This window comes from Coffea eugenioides, chromosome 7 (assembly GCF_003713205.1).
Source record: "Coffea eugenioides isolate CCC68of chromosome 7, Ceug_1.0, whole genome shotgun sequence".
Classification (NCBI taxonomy): domain Eukaryota; kingdom Viridiplantae; phylum Streptophyta; class Magnoliopsida; order Gentianales; family Rubiaceae; genus Coffea; species Coffea eugenioides.
Genome location: NC_040041.1, coordinates 29,047,742 through 29,070,342, shown reverse-complemented (window position 1 = coordinate 29,070,342; position 22,601 = coordinate 29,047,742). Strand labels below are relative to the sequence as shown.

Sequence of the window (22,601 nt, the reverse complement as noted above, 5' to 3'; positions counted from 1 at the left end):
ATTTTGTACAAAAAAAATTTGAAAATCTGGCGGAGACAGTCGGAGAGGAGATATAGAAAACGCCTGAAAATGAAATATTCAACCGGATAATATACAGAGACCTTAAAAAATTATTGCTGTAGAGCAAAGGTACGGATTTCTGTCCTGCAATGGCAATGGCCGGTGAGCCGATAAAAAGCTTATTGCATTCCAACCTCAAGAATTCGTTAACGGCTTAGTATCCTGCTACGCCAAATGGCCCTTTGTACAGGCAACCACCAGTTCTACTTACTTCCCCCCGCCAAATCCAGACCCCTCCTTAACCCCTTTCTACCTTCCTCCTTCACCTTCCCAAACCCACCTACCACGTACGGCGTCTCTCCTCCCAAACCGCTCTTCTGCCGAGCCGCCGCCACTGCCACCGGCGACACTGAAACTCTACCCCAATCCGCCATCCAAAGGATTGCCGAAAAGCTTCGCGGCCTCGGCTACGTCGAAGATGATAAGGATGAGAACAAAGATGAAGATAAGCTTCCAAAGAATGGGCCCTCCCCGGGCGAAATCTTTGTTCCGTTGCCTTCCCAGTTGCCGAAGTACCGGGTCGGGCACACTCTTGACCCGAGTTGGAGCACGCCCCAGAACCCAGTCCCCTTACCCGGCTCGGGGAATGCGATTCAGAAGTATCACGAGTTGAGGAGGGGCGTGATTAAGGAGAGGATTGAGGAGAGGAAGAAAAGGGAGACAGTGCCCACCTTGGCGGAGCTCAATTTGCCGGAGGAGGAGCTGAGGAGGCTGAGGACACTTGGTATTCGGTTGCAGAAGAAGTTGAAGGTTGGGAAGGCCGGGATCACGGAAGGGATTGTGAATGGGATTCACGAGAGGTGGAGGAGGTATGAGGTGGTCAAGATCAGGTGTGAGGATATCTGTAGGATGAATATGAAGAGGACTCATGAGTTGTTAGAGGTAAGATCTCATTGTTAATGTCCTTTTTTTTTCCCAATTCTACAATTGTGTGTTGATTGTAGTTACATTCGCATATCTTGCTTCCAATGTAAAAACTTTGTTTGAAGATCAAGTTTAAGTAGAGCTGCTAGTTACGCTTGAAGTTGTTTCTCAAACCACTTTGTGAAAAACAGCTGCTAGTTATATTTGAACCCTTCCAACGACATATTGTAAGGCAAATTTGTCCAGTAATATTTGGGTTTTAATGAGATTTACATGTCCTATTACGTGCCCATTATTAGTTTGCATTTACTATGGCTTGACTTCATGGTATGTGCTGAAGTATATTTAACTGCAAATGGTCTTTTTTAACAGTTATTGGTACTTACTATCAGAAGTCCATAATTCACTTCAATTTTGTTTCTTCCTCTGCAATGTTACGTAATCTGACCTGTTTTCCTTCTTTTGGGTGTGGTGTGGTGATTTGGATTACCAGATGAAGACTGGAGGCTTAGTAGTTTGGAGATCTGGAACTAACATAGTGCTATACAGAGGAGCTGATTACAAGTACCCTTATTTCTTTTCTGATGATAATACAGCAAATGGCTCTTTGCGTGAAGAAGCTTCAGTTGATTTTCGGATGGATTACAGAGAGGATAATGAAAAGAAGGCTTCTTCATCTGGTGGGAATGCCCTGAGATCTTCTGTACCTAAGTCACTCGGCAAAGTATCTCATCCACCTCTAATACAAGGTGTAGGAACTCCAAATAGAGTACGATTCCAACTGCCTGGTGAGGCACAACTTGCTGAAGAGGCTGATCGCCTGTTAGAAGGACTTGGTCCCCGGTTTACTGATTGGTGGGGGTATGAACCTTTACCTGTTGATGCTGATTTTTTACCAGCAGCAGTTCCTGGATATAGGAGACCATTTCGTCTGCTTCCTTATGGAGTGAAACCTATATTAACAAATGATGAAATGACAATTTTACGGAGACTTGGTCGGCCTTTACCATGCCATTTTGCCCTAGGTGAGTGATTTGTGAATTGGGAAGCATTGCATAGTTACTAGTCAAAGTTTATTACTTATACCAATTTCCTTTGTTTCAGGCAGAAATAGAAAACTTCAGGGCTTGGCTGCTGCAATTATTAAGCTATGGGAGAAATGTGAAATTGCCAAAATTGCTGTTAAAAGAGGAGTCCAGAACACCAACAGTGAATTGATGGCTGAGGAACTAAAGGTCTGCTAGATGGGTTTAAGAGATCTTCTGTCGTTCCTGTCTAGGCTCTGTTTTATCAGGGGACTAACATGTAACTGCCAGTAACTCTTCTGCACTGACATATATTTACTTGAAACTATACTCTTGCAGAACCTAACTGGGGGAACCTTGCTTTCAAGAGATAAGGAATTCATTGTCCTGTACAGAGGAAAGGATTTCTTGCCAGCTGCAGTCTCTTTAGCAATTGAAAAGCGGAGGAACTATGGGCTTGATGGTGAAGAAAAGGGAGCAGACAAAAGTTTTACTACAGTGAGCTCAAAAGACCAAAGGCTGGGGACCTCAGAAAATTGTAATGGAGATGAAAATAATGGTAAAGAGGACCAGAAACTTGAACTTGCCTCCAAGCGAAGGCATCGAAGCTCAACAGAAGCAGCAATTGAGAGAACTACTGCCAAATTATCCGAGGCATGTTATGTAATACTACCTCAAAATCTGTTCCAGTCACTTGTCTATTTTCCCAAACATGTTAATCATTTACAGCCTTACAGGCACTAGTGAAGAAAGACATGGCAGAGAAGCTTCTTGTAGAGCTGGAGAAGGAAGAGACCACCCAAGAGCCAGAAGTTGATAAAGAAGGTATTACAGAAGAAGAACGATATATGCTGAGAAAAATTGGCTTGAGAATGAGACCTTTCCTGCTTCTGGGTAAGTGCTAAAGGAAGTGCTTGCTTACTACCCCCTATGATGAAGAATGACATTGGCACGCCAAAAGTGTGTGTTTCTGGCCTCATGTCATCCTTGTAAATTTCTCTCTTTCATGCTCAGGAAGACGAGGAGTATTTGATGGAACAATCGAAAATATGCATCTTCACTGGAAATACAGAGAATTAGTGAAGATTATAACCGGGGGAAGAAGTATTGAGGAGGTCACTGCAAGAGCACGAACACTGGAGGCAGAAAGTGGCGGAATTTTAGTAGCAGTTGAACGGGTTAGCAAAGGTTTTGCTATCATTGTATATCGTGGAAAGAACTACAGTCGCCCTGCTTGTTTGAGGCCTCGCTCGCTTCTAAGCAAAAGAGAAGCAATGAAACGTTCTTTAGAGGCACAACGTCGTGAGGTCAAGTTTGTGTTTATCCCCTGGTTTTCATTTCATCCATTTGTATATGTAGTGAGACAAAGCACGAAACTATTCCAAATTATCCTTCCTTTAATTTTCTATGGTGGTACAGGACACTGTTAACTCACAGCTTTTTTGTTATCAAGTATTTTGATTATGAGTATTTGCTCGTTGTGCCTCACATATTCTCTTTGCATGAATTGCAGTCTCTCAAATTACATGTTTTGAAGCTTACACAGAATATAGATCGGTTGAAGCTTCAATTGGTGGGTTATCTTATTTCAGAGCCTTAATTTGTTTTCTGCAGCTAATAGACTGTATTCTGGTGGAAATTACATATCATTCATTTGATCCAGGCCAAAGAAAAGGGTACAAACAAGACGGACTTGGCTGAAGAATTAAAACTCAAATTGGTGAATTTCCTTTCAGATCTCATTATACTGTTCTTCCGTGGCAAGATTATTTCAAAATCTGGGCTAATATATGCAGTTTAATCATGATCCAGGACAAAGAGCAGGAGCCAGACAAGTTCCATTCATCAAAAAATAAAATGTCCCTTGCTAGTCCTGAACTCTCTTCCCAATCATTGTCAACGAGCCATTATAATGAACAGGTAAAAAGGATCCCTTTCTTTTTTGAGTTTTGGAATGAGCTATATATTTTTTGTCATCATCCAAGGCCATGCTAATCCAGTGTGTGTCAACCTCATGCTCATCTATCTAATGGATTGTTTCACTGGCTTTGGAATCTGAAATTGTTGTATGACAAATATAAAACACTTACTTTAGGTAAAGGACTTATATGAGAATTCATGCTGCATTAAACTAGAGAGGCTAAATTAAAAAAAAAAAAAAAAAAAAAACCTTTTCTCCAGAAGGTTCAGCATATTTAATGGTTACAGCAATTTCAGTGCAGCTTAATTTGTACTGCTGCCAAGTCAGTCAATTTCAGTGTCATGCACCCAGGATGTGTGAAGTGTAGGCCATATGGTTGTTAATTACGTTTCTTTTTAATATAAAATATTTCCTAGTGCACAATAATTTTTTTCCCTTCATCATTTTAGTTTCTTTTCATAACCAGAACTATAGGATTGAATCGCTGAACAAACTCTCTGCATACTGTTTCACATGGAATTTATGAGTGATGACTTTGAAAACATTGCTATGAGTTTGATAATGCAGATGCAGAACCTTTATCTAAATGAAATGGGGGAAAAGGTACAAGTAAAGAAGCTAAAGATCTTTTGAATTCGTGGAAATGTGCCACCCTCATCTTCTCCTGATTCCCTTTTCTGTCAATAAATCGAGTCGAGTTGTACAAGCCTAATTAATCTTCTATGAATGTTTTTTTCTTTTATCTTAGACACTTGGTGTGACACGCACTTCCGCCATTGGTACTATGGAGGCTAGACTTGGTGGCACCAAAGCTATGCAGTCCCCTGCTGATTCCATGAAAACTGAGCTGGATTCATCAGTTCATGTAGTTAAGGAAAGTGGCTGCAATGCAATACCTGTTAGAGCTAAAAGCCTCTCCAATAGAGACAGGCTACTTTTGCGGAAACAAGCGCTGATGATGAAAAAGCATCATGTGTTTGCCATAGGTAATACGAATATATTTTGTATCTTTCTTGATTTAATATTCTGCTATAAACCCCTATTTCAAGAGGAATGTTGTTTTACATGTTGGATGAGACAAATTTGGCCCTTTTCCAGCCACCAAACATGTGGATTTCTGATATAGTTCCTTTTGTTGAGAAACTTTGTTGTATGTTAGTTGCGGGATATTTGTTGTCTCTGTGGATCACATTCTGTCATTTTGTCATTGGCCGTGGTTCTGGGACTCCTATAGTTCGGTTCCTTATGTTGTGAAACTTTGTTGCACGTTGGTTGTTTGGACATTTTTTTGTCTCTGTGGATTACACTCTGCCATTTTTGTGATTGACTGTAGTTTCTGGACACTCAAGTTTGGTTTCTGGCTACTCTAGAACACACGTGTTCAGAATATGAATCTCGTAATGTAGCATTATGTGGATAACTAGTTTTTCATCAGTGTAAGAGTCCAGCATATGGTATTCTGAAAAGCTGTAGACCAATAAAGAATTGGAAAATAGTATATTGAAATTGTAAATGCTCATGAATACACTGCCAAACTGTTCTAAATAATTCTTGAGGCAATTTTCTTTCTAAACGACGCAATAGATACACAGAAGTGGCAGTCTTTTATATTTTTATTGAGATTGAAGGTTTCTTTTTAACTGTTTTCACCTGTTTGGCTGGGTAACATAAAGTATTTTACAAATGGTCTTATTTCTTAGGGAAGAGCAACAAGGTTAGTGGACTTGCTGAAGCAATCAAGGTCCGCTTCCAAAAGTACCCTCTTGCTATAGTGAATGTAAAGGGCAGAGCCAAAGGGACTTCTGTCCAGGAGGTGGTCTTCAAGCTGGAGGTTTGTGATTGAAATCCGTTTTAAGTATCTGCTGCAATGAACTTTGAGATAAATTTAACTTTAGAAATTTACAGAAATCATTTCTGATGTTTGCTAATATTTGCTTTGATTAAATCGTTGTTTTGAGACTGTTTTAACTCCTGTTAACCTCACAGCAAGCCACTGGGGCTGTGCTGGTGTCTCAAGAACCAAGTAAAGTCATACTGTATAGGGGTTGGGGAGCAGGAGAGCCAACAACTACCCATGGTAGCCGGGAAAGTACTACAGATTCGAGATACTTTTCAGGCAGAGAGGGTAGGACTCCGCATGCTATACCTCACGATCTTATGTCAGCGATCAGGCTTGAATGTGGTTTGCAGCCTTACAACGAGAAAGAATCCCCTTCTTAGGCTACATCTCTCGTTGATTTTTGTAGCTTAGTTGGAATGCATCGGTTTTGACACGCATTTGATCTGGCAACCGGGCTTTCTGCACTAATTGCAAAATCTCGGTATTACTCTTCAACTTGACACTTGCAGACCATAGAATTCGGTACTTAAAAAGAGTTCCTGAGTTATATATGACTATATATACGGTATTGGTGAGTCTTGTTTACTGTGATTGAAACATTACTGCAGGCTATGGAGGCGTCCTGTTAAACCTGAATATGAAGCAGACATGCAGAGCCCTCTTTCGGTGGGAATCTCAACTAATCTGAACTTTATTTGACCGTGGCTTTTCTTATTGTTATTCAGCAGTAGCCACGGAATTTGCTAAAACGATAAAATAATATAGGAAGCCCTCTCTGACTCTCGCTCAGGTTGGCAGTCGGAACAATGGGAAGGTAGCCATGCTCCTGCCACTTCCAACTTGAACACTGGAAGACTTTTTGTTCTTGGGGTCCCAACTCCATAGCGGAAGGGAAAACCTGATGGCATTCTATGATGTTGATTCAGGTTTAAGGTTCAGTTTCTGTAAAATTCAGGTTGTAATTAAATTTTATCTATTTGATTTTGCAATGGGTGTGAAGTCATTATTTTTAAAATAAAAAATAAAAAATATATTAGACGAAATATAGGGAGTGTTTGGATACCAAAATTATTCCAAATAATATTTCGCTTGCATCACAAATATATTTTCTAACCTACCTTTTTATATTTTCAATCACATTTTTATCTTACATACATTATATCACAAAAAGTGTTACAGTAATTATTCCAAATAATATTTCAAATAATACACTATTCAAACTATCTCATAATAAGTACGTTGATGGACCCTTGGTACGGCCCAACGTGAACTTTCCCCTCCACAGGTTGACGTGCGTGCAGCGTGCTGCACATGCTTGCATAATCTTCTGAAAATTTGTCCCCACGAGTCGACTTATCTAAAATAAACTGAACAAAAAAAAAAGAAAAAAGAAAAAAAGAAATACGGAGTGCCGCGTGCCTCACGGCACCAGTTTGCAAAGCTTCCCGTTTTAGCTGTCAGTTCAGTTGGTATCGAACGCAGCGCCCTTCGCTTCATCAAAATTTTCTATGCTCTCAGTCACTTTTCTTTTATTTTTCCCCTACTCCCTCATTTTTCTTTTGGGAAAATTAGGTTTGTCTTGGTCTGGGGATTCCATTTGTAGATTATGTGCTGTATGAAATAGCCATATTGATATAAATGACATAAGAGAAGTGATAATGAATGATTTACCATGATAGATAAAAAAAAAAAAAAAACTACTGTCATATGACGTATGTTGCATGTACTTCATGATCCATGAGTGAACACAGCGACCAAGAAGAAATTAGGTTTGGCCTGGGATTCCCTTATGCTAGGACCAAGACGGCGTCTCATTATTTTTATTTTCTCTCCACTTCTTCTACGAGGTCCCATAATGGCACAAAAAGAAATATAGGGTTATAACCTTGAAGAAAGTAAGAGACTGCTTGAATTGCATTTTTAGTAGTTTTTGTAATAATAAAAATAAAAAATCACCGTTATATTTTTTTAAATGTGATGAAGCAAAAAAAAAAATGTTGAGAGAATGCCTTTTAAAAAAAATTCAACATTTTTTCCTGAAAATTACAATCCAAACAAGGGAAGTTAATTCAAAAATGGTTGAAGATTCCTTTGCCTGATTGAGTAAAATATTTTCCTAGAAAGAAGGGCTTTAGGCCCGGAATTGTGTGTACCTTAATCGAATGTGATGGTAGGAGGTAAAGCTTGAAGGCTTTCCCTGTCCCAATTGGGGATGCCAATCAACTCTCCTTTCTACCAACACAACCAATCTATTAATCACCTATCTTATATAAGTTAAAACTAATTGTACTTTTTTTTATTTTTTTATCAATCGACTCATATCTTTTTTGGGGTATTTTTGAAATATTTTAATGTAGCAATGTAGGTGAAAAACTTTTACTGTACATGAGATTATTTTTTAGGTTATTTTTTGTGTTTTTTGGTGGTTTTTGAGGTTGTTTTTTTTTGTAATGTTTTTGGAGTTTTTGAAGTTGTATTTTGTATTTTTGAGGTTGCTTTTTTTTTTTGTGTTTTTGGTATTTTTGAAGTTGTTTTTGGTGTTTTCGAAGTTGTTTTTGTTTGTGTATTACTGTAATATTGTATATAAAAAACTTGTTTTCCATAAAATGACCAATCCAAACAGAGCTATTATTTGAGTTGGGTTGATTACTAGGCCAAAAGTCTACAGACGACTTCAGATTTATTTTTGTCATATCAAGATGAAAGCTACATGAAGTAAAACTTGTAGCATTGCACGTCTTTTCAGCCGGCCGTGTCAACGTCGAAGGCTTGAAAGCTTTGAAAAGCAGTTGCATTTACGCGGAAACATAATTTATGATCCACGCAATAATACAGCGGCAAAGAATGATTAAGAGAGCAAAAAAAATTAGAACTATAACTAGTCTAATTTAGCGGGTGTTATAAGTCCAAGAACATCATACAAAATTGAATTCCAACTTCCCAATTTTCAACTTTTTTATCTGTACCTTGTTTATCCTTGACTAGTACCCTGTTTGGCTAAGTGAGTTTTTGTCAAATTTGTCATCGGTTACAATAATTTTAAAAAACTTTACAAATTTTTTAAACTACATATTTCAAAATACCTAAAACATACAAAATTTTTTTTTCTCTTCCTACTTTTTTCTTCCACCTCAACCCACCACCACCTCGGTCGCCAATCAAGACCGGAGCCTACCACCTTTTTGTTTTCTTTCTCTTCTTCCTCTCCTCCTCCCGCCTTTAAACAAGTTATTGAATATTGAATTTGGAGGAGGTGGTGGTGGAGGCAAATGTGGTGGTGCAATGCTGGAAAGGGAATATACAAGTTTGTTTTTGCTACTTTTCTTGAAAAGATTTTGAAAGACCCGAGAAGAAGGAAGTGGTGGCGGCGGCATTGGTGGTGGAACGTCTATTGTTATTTCCTTGGCCATTCCGTTTTTACTTCGCTGGAGCTTCTGCTCCGGAATTTGCTCAAACTCTAGAGGTGGTGGTGTTGACGGCGAAGGAGGAGGGAGAGGGGAAGGTAGTACTGTTAATCGAGTCGAGTCGAATCGAGTATTTAACTGCCGAGCTCAACTCATGTTTAGCTCGAGTCAGGCTCGAACTTGCTCGACTAATCGGACCAGCCTTGAAGTGTGTTCGAACTCAACTCGCCAAATGAGACATGTGACTCAAGCTCGAGCTCTACTCGTATATCACAAACGAGTCGAACTCGAGGTCGTGCGAATTGATCACAATAAAAATATGTAATTTTTAATTTTATTCTTTTGACGTATGAAATGGCATATATGCGCTTCCTTATCGAGCTCAAGTGAGCTACTGAAATAACAAACTATTCGATCTTACTCGGCTCGTTAATTAATTGAGTAAATTTCTAGTTCGAATTCAACTCGTTGACTAAAATTGACAAGTCGAGTTCGAGTCTTATCGAATTGAATTCAATCGAGTTTTTCGAATTGCTTGCTTTGTTTAACAGCTCTAGGAAGGGGGAAGGGGAGAAGAGAAGGAGAGGGGAGGAGAGAAGCAGAGGGAGAGGGAGAAGAGGGGAGAGAGAAAAAAACAAAAAAAAAATTGTTTCTGTTGTTGCTTGTTTCGGCTGGTAGGGAGAGGTGGCGAGGGAGGGCGAGGGGGAAGGGGAAGGGAGAAGAAGAAGAGAGGAAAGAAAAGAAAAAGACAGAAAGAAAAAGAATAGGAAAAAAAAGAGAGAAAAAAAAGGAAAAAAAAGTTTCCATCTATACAATTTTTCTTACAACTTCTACCATAAGTTACAGTAAACTGTTAGACAAATATCCAAAAAACTCATTTGCAAAATGGGGATATTAAACTACTACATGAGTAAAGATTGCGAGAAGAATAGTGAGATTCATCAAATAGAGGGTGCAGAGAGGCAAAAAAAAGAAAACAAGGACAGAGACTATTTTACTTTAATATTTTTTAAATGAGAAATTTTGAATTTAAAACCTCCTACTTATAGGCACTCTCATCTTACCATCCAATTTAACTCTAATCATATAGTCGTAGCGTTGTAATTAATCATTTTTCTTAAACTAATTTATCTTTCATATCATGTTGCTCACCTAATGCATAACAATGACAACAGCATGATATGCACCTCACAGTTATTGGTGTGTAAATTATGGATTAGGCCTCACAAGTTGCAATTCAAATCAGTTTACCCCTAAGGTGTAAATAGGCAAAGATACCGTGTAAATAAATTTGGACAGGATATAAACTAGTAGTATTGTGGTGGAACTTGTCCTCAATTGGTCTCAAATGGAACTTGTGAGACCTGCAATCCATAAATTATCATGAGCATTTAGATAGCAAGACTCCAACTGGAACCAACGTCCTAGTTCTTTTCAGTTGGGTCGGCTGCTTCTTTCATAGTTTAAATAGTTTTGGACTATTCAGAGTCTATAGAACAGGGATTTACTGCCAACAGATATTTGGTTGAATGGGATTATTGTCAATCTAAGAGTAAAATACGAGTGATCAGAATATTTGGTTAAATGAAGTTTTTGTCATCAATGGTTTCCTTCTTGCTTCTGATACAGGTTTTTAATCTGATAATTCCAGCTGCAAGTTTGTCTGGCAATGAAACTGATTTGCTTGCGCTCCTGGATTTCAAGAATCAGATTTCTGATGATCCAAATGGAATCCTGAAGTCATGGAATGCTTCTAAACATCACTGCCAATGGTTTGGAGTGACCTGTGGCCAAAATCAGAGAGTTATTGGCTTGAATCTATTTGGACAGAGCTTGGTCGGGTCAATATCTCCATGTAGGGAATCTCACCTTCATGAACTTCATTAACCTCAGAAACAACAGATATTTTGGTGAAATTCCCAAAGAAGTTGGTCGCCTGTTTCAGCTAACATATCTCAATCTCACAAATAATTCACTCGGAGGAGAAATACCGGTCACTCTCAGCAACTGCTCACGGCTGAAGACGATAGATATTTTAAGGAACAGACTAGTGGGCAATATTCCATTTGAACTTGGCTCCCTGAAGAAGCTTAAGAGCCTTTTCCTTGGTAGAAACAATTTGACTGGAGAAATTCCAAAATCAATTGGGAACCTTACGTCCCTGACTCAAATCTATTTGTCATACAACAATTTGGAGGGACATTTACCAGAGGAGTTGGGGCAATTAACAAGCTTATATTCGATAGGCATCGATGTAAATTTCCTTTCAGGTACCATCCCTGCCTCTCTTTACAATGTCTCTTCTGTTGCTGGCATTTCACTTTCATCAAATTCACTTGAGGGGCAGATTCCGGACAACATGGGGCTTACACTACCAAACATTCAGGAGTTCTTGATTGGTGGAAACCAATTCAAGGGGACTATTCCAGTTTCCCTTGCCAATGCTTCTCTGCTTGCCAAACTTGACCTTGTTAGCAACAAATTCAGAGGACAAGTACCAACTAACCTTGGAAAGCTACCAAATCTTTATTGGCTAAATTTTGCTGGTAATTTTCTAGGCAGCAATTCTACTGGGGACATGGATTTCATTGCATCTTTATCCAACTGCAGTAACCTACAATCTCTTTTATTTAGTCAAAATAATTTTGGAGGCACTTTGCCTGATTCCATTGGAAATCTCTCTAATACTCTCCAGCAAATAGATCTTGCATTGAATCAAATTTCAGGGGAAATTCCAACAGGGCTTGGAAATCTGGCTAACTTATACTTGTTAGGCATGGATCACAACCTCTTTTCAGGTTCTGTACCAAGTTTTTTTGGTAAGTTTCGGATGTTGCAGAAGTTGTTCCTAAATAACAATCAGCTCTCGAGCCAGATACCGCCTTCCCTTTTCAACATGACCTCTCTGTATGGTCTGTATTTATCTGAAAACAGATTGGAAGGCAATCTGCCATCACTTATAGGTAATTCTCAATCCTTACGAGAAATGATCCTTTCAAAGAATAACCTGAATGGCAGCATACCTTTAGAGACATTCAGTTTCTTGTCCTCATTAACATTACTCAACTTGACACACAACCTTTTTTCGGGATCTCTTCCTTCTGAAATTGGGAAATTAACGAATATCTATTTTTTGGACATTTCCTATAACCAATTTTCTGGAGAAATCCCAGAAACAATAGCCGACTGTACAAGCCTAGAGTACATTTACATGCAAGGTAATTCTTTCCAAGGAGAAATCCCACAAAGTCTGGCTTCTGTAAAAGGCATTCGAGTTTTGGATCTTGCACAAAACAACTTAACGGGGCAAATACCTAAAGATCTAGATATGCTTCCCTTTGTCCAACTGATGAACTTGTCTTTTAATGCCCTTGAAGGTGAGGTACCGACGGTAGGATTTTTTTCCAATGCAAGCTCATTATCATTGATAGGAAACAGTAAACTTTGTGGTGGCATACCTGAACTGAAGCTGCCATTATGCCCTGAAGAAATAAAGAAGAGGAGAAAGCCTCTTGCACCAGGATTTATTGTCTTGATTGTTGTCTTCAGCTTGATTGTTGTAGCATCAGCCACTTTTTGCCTAATATATGTCAGAAGAAAAAGAAGAACATCCTTCATTGAAACAGATAACTTTTCAGGGATCTCTTATCATGAGCTTCATCAAGCAACAAAAGGATTTTCAACTGCAAACTTGATAGGTTCCGGAAGCTTTGGATCTGTATATAAAGGAAAACTACCATTACAGGGAGAAAGGTCAGTTGCAGTTAAAGTCCTTGACCTGCAGAAGAATGGAGCTTGCAAGAGCTTTTTGGCTGAGTGCATAGCATTAAGAAACATTAGACACCGAAATCTGGTTAAAGTCTTAACTTGCTGCTCCGGTTATGATTTTAATAGAAGGGAATTCAAAGCTCTAGTCTACGAGTTCATGTCAAAAGGGGACTTGGATGTGTGGCTACATAAGAGCTCAGATGAGATGAATAATTCCAACAGGGCTTTGAGTTTGCTTCAGAGGTTAAATATTGCAATTGATGTAGCTTTTGCTCTGGATTATCTTCACAACCAATGTGAAACTCCAGTTGTTCACTGTGACCTGAAGCCATGTAATGTCCTTCTTGATGATGATTTAACTGCTCATGTGGGAGATTTTGGATTGGCAAGACTTCTGTATGAAAACACAAGCAATCCTTCTCAACAGCCAACTAGTTCCATTGGCATCAAGGGATCACTAGGCTATGCAGCTCCAGGTAACAATAATTTTTCAATGCATTCTGAATTCTTAATATACCCCAACCTTTATTTTTTAAAAAATTTTAATTTAAAAATTTGTTATTATTATTATTATTATTATTATTTTGGGCCAGGGAGGTTGATATGCCTTGTATTAGTGATACAATTAAGATGAATAGGTATTTCAATGGATAGAACTTGGCTCCTTTGATTCAGATTCATACCCATTAAATTTAGTTTAGCCCACACCTAAACCCAAATCCTTATGTGTTTGAAAAAGTAAACCCAAACCTGGACCTTCATGAGTTTGGGTATCCATTGAATATCCGTGAATATTTTATTGAACATATAATGACGAATTAAAGTAAAAAATATTTTAAAAATATATGGAGATAAAAAATAACATAAATACCATCCACCTTTTGTTTTTAAATAATAAATTTAACATTCAAGAGATGGTGTTTTCTTAAGTTAAGTGTATAGACTTTAATATAATAGTCATGAAGTCTTGCTGTATTCAATTTAATGGTCATAGAATATTACTCTTGTCATCCTGAAATGTTTGTCGCATCTCGAAATTCCAACTTTTTAAGAATAGTGGATTGATAGTAATGTCAGTCAATTTATTTTTAAAATTACCCTCAAAAATTCAAATTTTAAATTTGAATTTATTATGAAATATAGATAAAGGTGGGGATAACATTGAAAAAAAAAAGATCAAAAGTAACTTTGACTTTAATAAGATGACAAACATTTTGAGACATTCTAAAATGGAAAGTATGATGCTTTCAATGGGACGAAGGAAAAAGAAGATTTTATAAAATACACAAACACACACACACACACACACACACACATATATATATATATATATATATAATTTATACATAGGTCTGTGTAGGATTTGGTTTGAATATGGGTTTGGATATGGATCACAAAAAACTAGACGCTACCTAGACTCGTGACTCTCTTATAGGGTTTGGGTCTAGGTAGAGTTTGAGTTTGAAAAATTAAACCCAAGTCCTACCCAAGTATATTGGGTTTAGATTGGATTTGGATAAAATTCGACTTATTGATATATCTAGATAAATGATAAACCAGGACATGAAGATAGAAGAGATTTTTTGAATTTTAAATGAAAAATTGGCCTACTGCTTGCTGAGTCCATATTAATTAGTTAGAAATAGTGAACGAAAATGAATTCGAGGATTGCATTTGTTATTTTCTTTTTGGCTCTTAAGTTGAAAAGAAAAAAAATGCTAAAGTAATGATAACAAGAGTATATAAAGCCTGCACTCTAAATATTCATTTATAAGTACATTATAGTAAATTTGTTGTTGGAAAAAGAGCTGTAAAGTTAATTTCTCTATCGTATATTCTTCTCTTTGTGATTTTTCAGTGTTTTGAAAATCTGATTGGACCAGTTGATTCGATCGATTGAACTGTGAACTGACCATGGCTGCAGTCTGATTCTATATTTAATTTAGAGAGTCAAATGAATCAATCAAATTTGATAAGAACCAATCGAACTGATCAAAACTAGTAAAAAATCGGCCATTGAGCTAGTTTTTTACTAAATATTTATTTTCTTTTTTATGTGTTAATTTTATCTAAGTAATTTAATATTAAAATACTTTTGAAAATTATAAAATCATTGAATAGGAGTTGAACTGGTCGAGCTAATTGAACCATGATCCGAAAGCTCATCTAATTCACTTATCGGTTTGGCTTTCAAAACATTGTGATTTATAGTAAATCTAATTCAAGCTTGCTAATCTCTACTTGCATACTGAAAAATCATAAGCATATTACTGTTCATTTGTAAGTTTAATTTTTGTACTTTATCCAAGTTTGTAAGTATAACTTTCGTTATTTCCATGTCTTGATGCCCTAAATTAAAAGGAAACAGAAATTATATTTTGTTAGCTAGGCAAAACGAGTGGGGCTGCTCGTTTTGCTTACTCGAACCAGTATCTAATAGACAAATGAAAAATAAGGGCGAAGGGTAAGCCTGTTCCATTACCCTCATCCAAACGCAAGATTCTGAAATCCAAATTCATTGACCCAGAAAAACAAATGGGCCAACGGTCACTGGTTTAATAGTTGGGCTGACCGTTATTAACCCGTGATATCATAAATATTATTAATAAATATTAAACATCTAAAAAACAAACAAATATTTGCAGAAATTTAAGTCATATTGTTAAATATAATCACTTCAATTCTCATTCTATTATTCTAAGTAGTATTATTTGTTTAAAACTCAAAAATAACTTTTATAAATTAAAGAATTTTAAATTGTATTATTTCATATATTTTTAATTTTCCTAAATTATATGAGTACTAGTTTATATGATAATAATTCAAACACATAAAAGGCATTAACAAATAAATGAAATGCATTCAAGATTTAAAAAAACTAATACAGTCAATTATATGTTATAAATGTTAAACAAGAGTTAATATGTTATTATGGAGGAAAGAGAGAAATGAGTAGAATAAGGCAATAATTGTTGTTGTCTAATTAATTGGAAATAATTATGCATGGGTAATTGATAAAATATTAAATTTGGAACGTCATTAATGAGAGTAGTTGATCAAATTCAAAATTGTTGGCTTAATTAAGGTTGGATCTTGATTCTCACAAAACCATTCTAGGTCAATGGTTCAGTGGTTGAACCGGACGATTCAACTGATTTAAAGGCAAATCGATACAAACTGGTTTTTTAAGCAAACCTAGATCGGAAAATAGGCCGGTCGACGGTTCGACAGGTACCACCGGCTGGTCCGAGCTAGGTTTTAAAATATTGTTTTGGTTTTAAAATATTGTCAAAACGGATAAAGACTCCTGTCTCTCTAGGTTTGAGTTAACTCTAAACTTTTGTGAAAAACTAATTTTTGGAAGTGTTATTACCACTTTTATCCTCTTAATGTTTTGTGTTACTATCAATTTTCCCTTAACATTATTATTTAGTCAGTTTACCTCCAAAGCTACTAGTCAAATGTAATGGAGTTTGTTAACTAAAATGAAATGACATGTTTAATCCTTAAAATATTTTTATCACTTTACCCTTATAAACTATAATGTTATTATGAGTTTATCCGATTGATGTTATTTTTAAGGCACTTTACGTCACTTTTAAAAATAACTTAGCATATTAAAAAATTTTGAGATGAAAGCACGTTCTTCTCTTATATAATTAAAAATTCAAAAACTTGGAATACTCCTCCTTTGTTAATCCTTTTTAGTACCATGGGAAAATGTCAAAAGTGTTCTTATCCTTTTTTTTGCACTTTATTAATACTAAGAGAGAGAGAGAGAGAGAGAGAGAGAGAGAGAGAGAGCTCAATTCGAAAAAAAAAGAATAATAAAGAATCTAATATCCTCATTGTTTTGAATCACTTCTTACTATTGCACCCACCACCCAACTTCAACTCTAATGACCTTAAAGTAACCATAATATTAGATTCTTCTTAATTTTCTTGAGTGTTTTTGTCTCCTCTCTGCCATTTTTTTTCTTTTCCTTGGTTTTAATAGGAGTGAAAACAAAAATTAGAAAAACCATTTTACATTTATTTTCTTGGCACTCTTATTGTGGAAAAAGGAGAACAACCATTTCAAAATTTTTATTTTTTTAAATTATATATAAGAAGGTTATTTCCATCCAAAAAATTTTAGCATGTTGAGATGGGTTAATAATGGGGTAAAACGCCTATGGACTAATGTCTGTGTGGGGGGGGGGGGGGGAGGTAAACTTGTAGTAGCTTTATAGTTGAAGGAGTAAAATGATAATAATAATATACTTGTGCTACAGGAGAGGAGAATTTTTGTTGAAAATTTCTCAATCATGCTAGCTTGGCATCATGTTGGGGGTAAAGTCACTAAAAAAAAAACCCGAATAAACTGATAATGGTGCTATAGTTTAAGGAAGTAAAATGGATAACCCTTTTTAAAAAATCAAAATCAGAATCCAAAAAATAGATATCTTGTAACTTCTAATTTTTCGTTTTTCAGTTTTTAAAAAGCCTAAAGATGAAAGAATTGAAAACATCACACATAATTTTAAATTTGAAGTTAAAATCAAGCCTAAAAAGTTACAGTACTAAAAGCTGGTGAATTTTCTTGAAAGCTGATGGATACTATCGAGAACATGGATTTTCAAGTTGATGTTACACATTAAGATTTGGTGATAGAGTCCGATAGATCTGACCCTCGGAACAAAAATTTTCGAATTTATTATTATTATTATTTTTTTTAAGAGCAAAGTCAAGTGACCAACTTATCCAGTTGGGAGTTTTGTCGATAAACAACCATATCAAGTTTTAAAACAATAAAAACTACACTAGAGGGGGACTTGCAATGCAAAAGGAAATGGCTATAAAAACAAAAGTTTCTTGTTTTTGTTTGTTTCCAACCATTAAAGTTAATATATTTTACTTATAAATATGAAAAATATGTATATAATTAATAAAGCTTCCTGGCATGTTTATGTACTAGTATTTCATCTTGGAAATAATGACTAGAAGGGCTAATTGTACTTTTCAGAAGGCTACTGTCAAGTTCCTTGAACCTTGAAACATTCATTCTATTGTATAACGACCAAATCTATTCCTGTAATTAATTAGTAGAAACAGACACTTATAGATGTTTTTGCAGCAAGAAAAAATTTATTCTAATTTATCATGTTGTTCTCACCCAATTCTATGTAAAAAGTGTTGACATATTAACTACATTATCTCATTCATAGTGTACATTGAGTCTTGACTTGTTCTTAAAAAAAAAAAAAAAAGATTGGGTTTGTTGGCAGGGAGTTTCGTCCATTTATAAGGGGAAACTCTGCCAAAATTTTTAATAAAAAAGAGATTCTCATTAAAAAAAAAAAGAGAAATTAGGCAGAGATTGAGTCTTGACTTGTTCTTAAAAAAAAAAAATAGTGTACATCTAAAAGGTTAATTTTAAATGTACTGACAGTGTATATACTAGTGAATATGAATTCATACCATCTACTTTTAATTTGAATTCAGACTTCAATTTTTGTATATGTGACATATATGTATGTTCATTAGTATATACATTGTTAGTATTTACGGCATTAATCCGCATGTAAATAGTACATCTACGTTTATTGGGTTTGTCAATTAATTATTTCACTTATCATGATATTGGCAATGCTGTAGAGTATGGGATGGGAAGTCAAGCATCAACCCTTGGTGATGTATATAGTTATGGAATCCTTTTGCTAGAGCTCTTGACAGGACGGAGACCAACCGATCAACTTTTCATAGACGGGCTTAATCTCCATGAATATGTTAAGCAAACATTCCCACAAATATGGGATATTGTGGATCCAGTTCTTTTTACCGAAGAAGAAGAAGGAGGAGGAGATGCAGAAGAAGATGATCAACCTGAAATTACAGAAAATAACAAAAGCACAGCAATAGAGAAAGAAGTTGAAGAAAATACAAGAAGCCCGGAAATAGAAGGTGAAAAGCTTAAATGCCTTCGATCATTGTTTGCCATTGGACTTTCATGCTCTTCAAAATTACCTAGAGAGCGAATGGATATGAAAGATGTTGTTAAAAAATTATTATCATCAAGAATGTTCTTGTACGGAACAAAATAACAAGTTGAACTTGATTATATGGAATAATTAAAGGTGTATCATATAGAAATTTACTTCACTTTCAAGTTATTTTTTCAAGAGATTAGGTGCTTATAAATTCTAAGAAACTTATTAGGTGTTTAGTATTGAAAAATTATTTCAAATGCTATCTACGATATATTTTGTTATTGTTTTTGATCAATAGCTTATAACAGTATATTCGTGCAGTGCTGAATCTTATTTATTGTTTGATTATGAAAAAGAATTTTTTAGAGTGCGACAACAATGCAACTAAAATGTGAACAATTAGATGAGAATATGACTCCACTCATTGTTCTCCTGTGTTTTTTCATTACCCTCCTCATTTCATCGTAAAGAAATCTCAAAATTTCCACGGCTAATTCAGCCATGCTACTTGATTAATTTGACTAATCATATCGTGGATAATATCTCGTGCTCTGACAACAATTTGTGATGATTCGCATCTCCTATACACTTTTACCAATTTGCTATTTGTTAACAAAGTCTAGTGGATAACAATGCGCTTTTAGGATGACACGTGAGATTGAGACATATGCAGTGCAACCAAAAGAAAAGCCACCACATGCGTGGAAACACTTGCGCAACCAATTCTAAAATTTTCCCTTAATGTTATAGACTTATTTTGTATGGTTAAAGTGCGAAATACTGGACATCTTAGGGGCTAAATTATCATACACTGAAAGTAATTTGTTTTCAATAGGAAATAGCAATGAAAATTCTTTAAGATGAAATGAAAATTTTACCCGTACCTTAACACGGTCTTATTTATTTATTTATTGTGAATTTATACAGATATGAATAATTTAAATATAAAAATTAACAACAGTTCTGTATGTTCATTCATATTACTTTTAAAAAATTAATGTATTTTAAATGTTCAATTATTTACTAATTTTTTAAAATTTGTTTACATACTTTCACCATAATATAATAGTATACATCAAATAATACTCCCCATATCCAAAACTTGGTAGATATTCTTTTAGATAATTTCAATTTTTATAATAACCATAAATCTAGAATTATATATTCATACTTAATTAAGTAGAAAAGATCCATTAATCCTTTTTTCTTCATCAATAAATATTCAATTTCCAATAATATTGGTAAATTTATCGGTGTAACAGTTAATTCTCTTTTTTACACTAAATTAATTCAAAATTAAGAAGAGATGATGAATAATTTGAATACTAATCAATGATATGGCAGTGAAAGGAAGTAATTAATGGGATATATAAGATTTCAATAATTGTGATTTAAAAAGGTTTTACTATACTTCTATGTAATAATTTGGTAGAAAGCAGATATCATTAAGATAAGATTAGTTATTTTTAAAAGTTATTTTAAAATTAAAGATAATTTTTAAACATATAATATAATCATTATAATAATTTGATAGAAAGCAGATATCGTTAAGATAAGATTAGTTATTTTTTAAAATTATTTTAAAATTAGAGATAATTTTTAAACACATAATATAATCCAAATAGAATTCAGTATGAGTAATACTCAAGTGAACTATAACTCGTTAATTCTCTTCAATTAGGCATGCCACATAGGAGTGAGAAACACTGCGATTAAAATAGCTACTTTCATATATATATATATATATATATCAAGTGACCCATAACTCGTTAATTCTCTTCAATTAGTCATGTCACATAGGAGTGAGAAATACTGCGATTAAAATAACTACTTTCATATATATATATATGAATCCTATTTGGATTATATCATGTGTTTAAAAATTATTATACCTGCAGCAAGGATGGGAAATAACAAAAGTTGGGAATAGGTTCTTCCAGAAACATGTCATTATCAGGTTGGGAAACGAAGCAGATTTCCATAGATCTGGTCTAGGGGGATTTGGTACGCCTTTGGGTATCCAATGAGAGTCTTTAAATGGACTCCTACTTTTCATGTGTATAAGGAGCCGTCAATGGTTCCAGTGTGGTTCCAATTGTCTAAGTTGTCGCTGCACTATTTCAACAAGAACTGTTTATTCCAAATTGTGAGCATCTTGGGTGTTCCATTATGTATGGATGCAGCCACTACTGCTGGAACACGCCCTAGTGTTGCTAGGGTATGTGTGGAAATTGATTTGTTTAAATCTCTTCCCCATCGTGTTTGGATTGGTAACGGTGACTGTGATGGCTTTTGGTAGCCTTTAATTGCTGAATCCATTCCATTTTACTGCGCGCATTGTTTTCATATGGGGCACAATCAAGACTTTTGTCACATCCTTAATCCTAATCTTAAACTAACGAAACCTGAGGTAAAGGTCGTTGGTGAGGTTAAGCACAAGGTGCAAACGCAGTGTCGTCCTAAAGCAGATAAAGGGGAGGGACCGAGTTCGATTGCTGAGGATGAGAGGGCTAAGCTTTTTGGGCCTGATTCGGATGTAGTCACTTTTTCTATGACTGGATAGCAAACTATTGTGCCAGTTTCTGATGCGGTTGCTGCTGGAGAACAAAATTCTGGTGTGATTTTGGATGTTTAACTGTCAGGACAGTCTTCAAAGCTTGCGACTGTTACTGGTTCTATTGTTACAGTGGTTGAAGTTGTTGCTCCTATTGCTGGTTCTAGATGTAGCATTGCTCGAGTTTCTTCTTTGCATTCTAGTGATCAAAATTTGCTATCGGTTGCTAAAATTCCAGTCTCTCTTGCGAGTTCTACCTCACCTGTGTCTGCTCAGATGGTATCACCTACTACGCATGGTCTGCAGCCTAGTGATCAGCTTAGCATTGATCAGCAAGAAGGGGAGTATGGTTTTGCATCGGAGAAAGGGGAGTTTCAGCATGCGGAGGATGCAGTGGGTAGCTTATCTCTGCGGCAGAATTCTAGATAGCAACACAAAGCGCCAACCTTTTCAGTGCTTGACATTTTTCATTTGGACCTGATAATTTAGCAGGTACAAGATAAATTGCAACAATAGGAAGGCTTCCAGTTGGTTAGCCAACCAAAGGGTATAAGGGCTAAGTTTCCTTCGGATCGATCTTTACGCTCCAAGAGTAAGTTGTCCAATAACTCTTTCGCTACTTTATCGGATGATTAATTATCTTTTTGGGAATATACAAGGTGTGTCTCGTGCCCCTAATCTTCATAGGTTGAAACATTTAATACATTAACATTCTCTTCAAGTTGTAGGTTTGTGCGAACCACAATTGACTCCTATCCAAGCTAATATTCAGGCCATCCAGGTGAAGCTTCAAATGGATTCGGCTATGGTCAATAGTAGTGGATCTGTGTGGATATTTTGGTCTAATTCGGTTTCTTGTGATTTCGTTGGTGATTCTGACCAGCACTTGTTTATTAAAATTCAATCTCAGCTTTTAATTGCTCCGATATTGTTTTCTTTTATTCATGTTAAATGGACTATTGAAGATCGGGAGGTGCTTTGGCTAGCCTTGATGAATGATAGATCGAAGTCTCTACCTTGGTTTATTGTTGGTGATTTTAATGTGATTATGCCAGAAGAAGAGAAGTGAGGGGGTATGCCTTTTAGAAATTGGGAAGGTGTGGAATTGATGTCTTTTATGTCTATGATTGGCTTCATGGATGCGAGTTTTCAGGGTCCAAATACACATGGTGTAATAATAGGTAGAGTCGTGCACG

General features: G+C 35.8%; 1 protein-coding gene and 1 non-coding gene across 3 annotated transcripts; one reads left to right on the top strand and one right to left on the bottom strand.

Annotated features, from left to right (window-relative positions):
* Positions 1-117: 117 nt before the first annotated feature.
* On the top strand, positions 118-6,743 carry LOC113778668 (CRM-domain containing factor CFM2, chloroplastic-like). Of its 2 annotated transcripts, XM_027324143.1 has the most exons (14): positions 118-942; positions 1,418-1,949; positions 2,029-2,159; positions 2,289-2,603; positions 2,687-2,843; positions 2,964-3,256; positions 3,463-3,522; positions 3,613-3,669; positions 3,762-3,869; positions 4,619-4,856; positions 5,571-5,701; positions 5,857-6,191; positions 6,319-6,376; positions 6,501-6,743. In XM_027324143.1, the coding sequence occupies exons 1-12, from the start codon at positions 235-237 to the stop codon at positions 6,088-6,090; spliced, it is 2,964 nt and encodes a 987-aa protein (XP_027179944.1). In that variant the 5' UTR covers positions 118-234; the 3' UTR covers positions 6,091-6,191; positions 6,319-6,376; positions 6,501-6,743. The 2 variants fall into 2 exon arrangements, with proteins under 2 accessions (XP_027179944.1, XP_027179943.1); XM_027324142.1 differs by having other exon boundaries at positions 6,319-6,743.
* A 1,085-nt stretch (positions 6,744-7,828) lies between these two features.
* On the bottom strand, positions 7,829-7,952 carry LOC113778895. The gene has a single exon (XR_003469361.1). It is a non-coding gene; the product is annotated as a U6atac minor spliceosomal RNA (small nuclear RNA).
* Positions 7,953-22,601: the final 14,649 nt, after the last annotated feature.

What these genes read in the sequence shown, in the direction of transcription:
- LOC113778668 (XM_027324143.1), top strand. Translation starts at nt 235, where the DNA reads ATGGCCCTTTGTACAGGCAACCACCAGTTCTACTTACTTCCCCCCGCC. An exon ending in TAGAGGCACAACGTCGTGAG is followed by an intron (nt 3,257 to 3,462) that starts GTCAAGTTTGTG and finishes CATGAATTGCAG; the next exon opens with TCTCTCAAATTACATGTTTT. An exon ending in AGGTGGTCTTCAAGCTGGAG is followed by an intron (nt 5,702 to 5,856) that starts GTTTGTGATTGA and finishes TTAACCTCACAG; the next exon opens with CAAGCCACTGGGGCTGTGCT.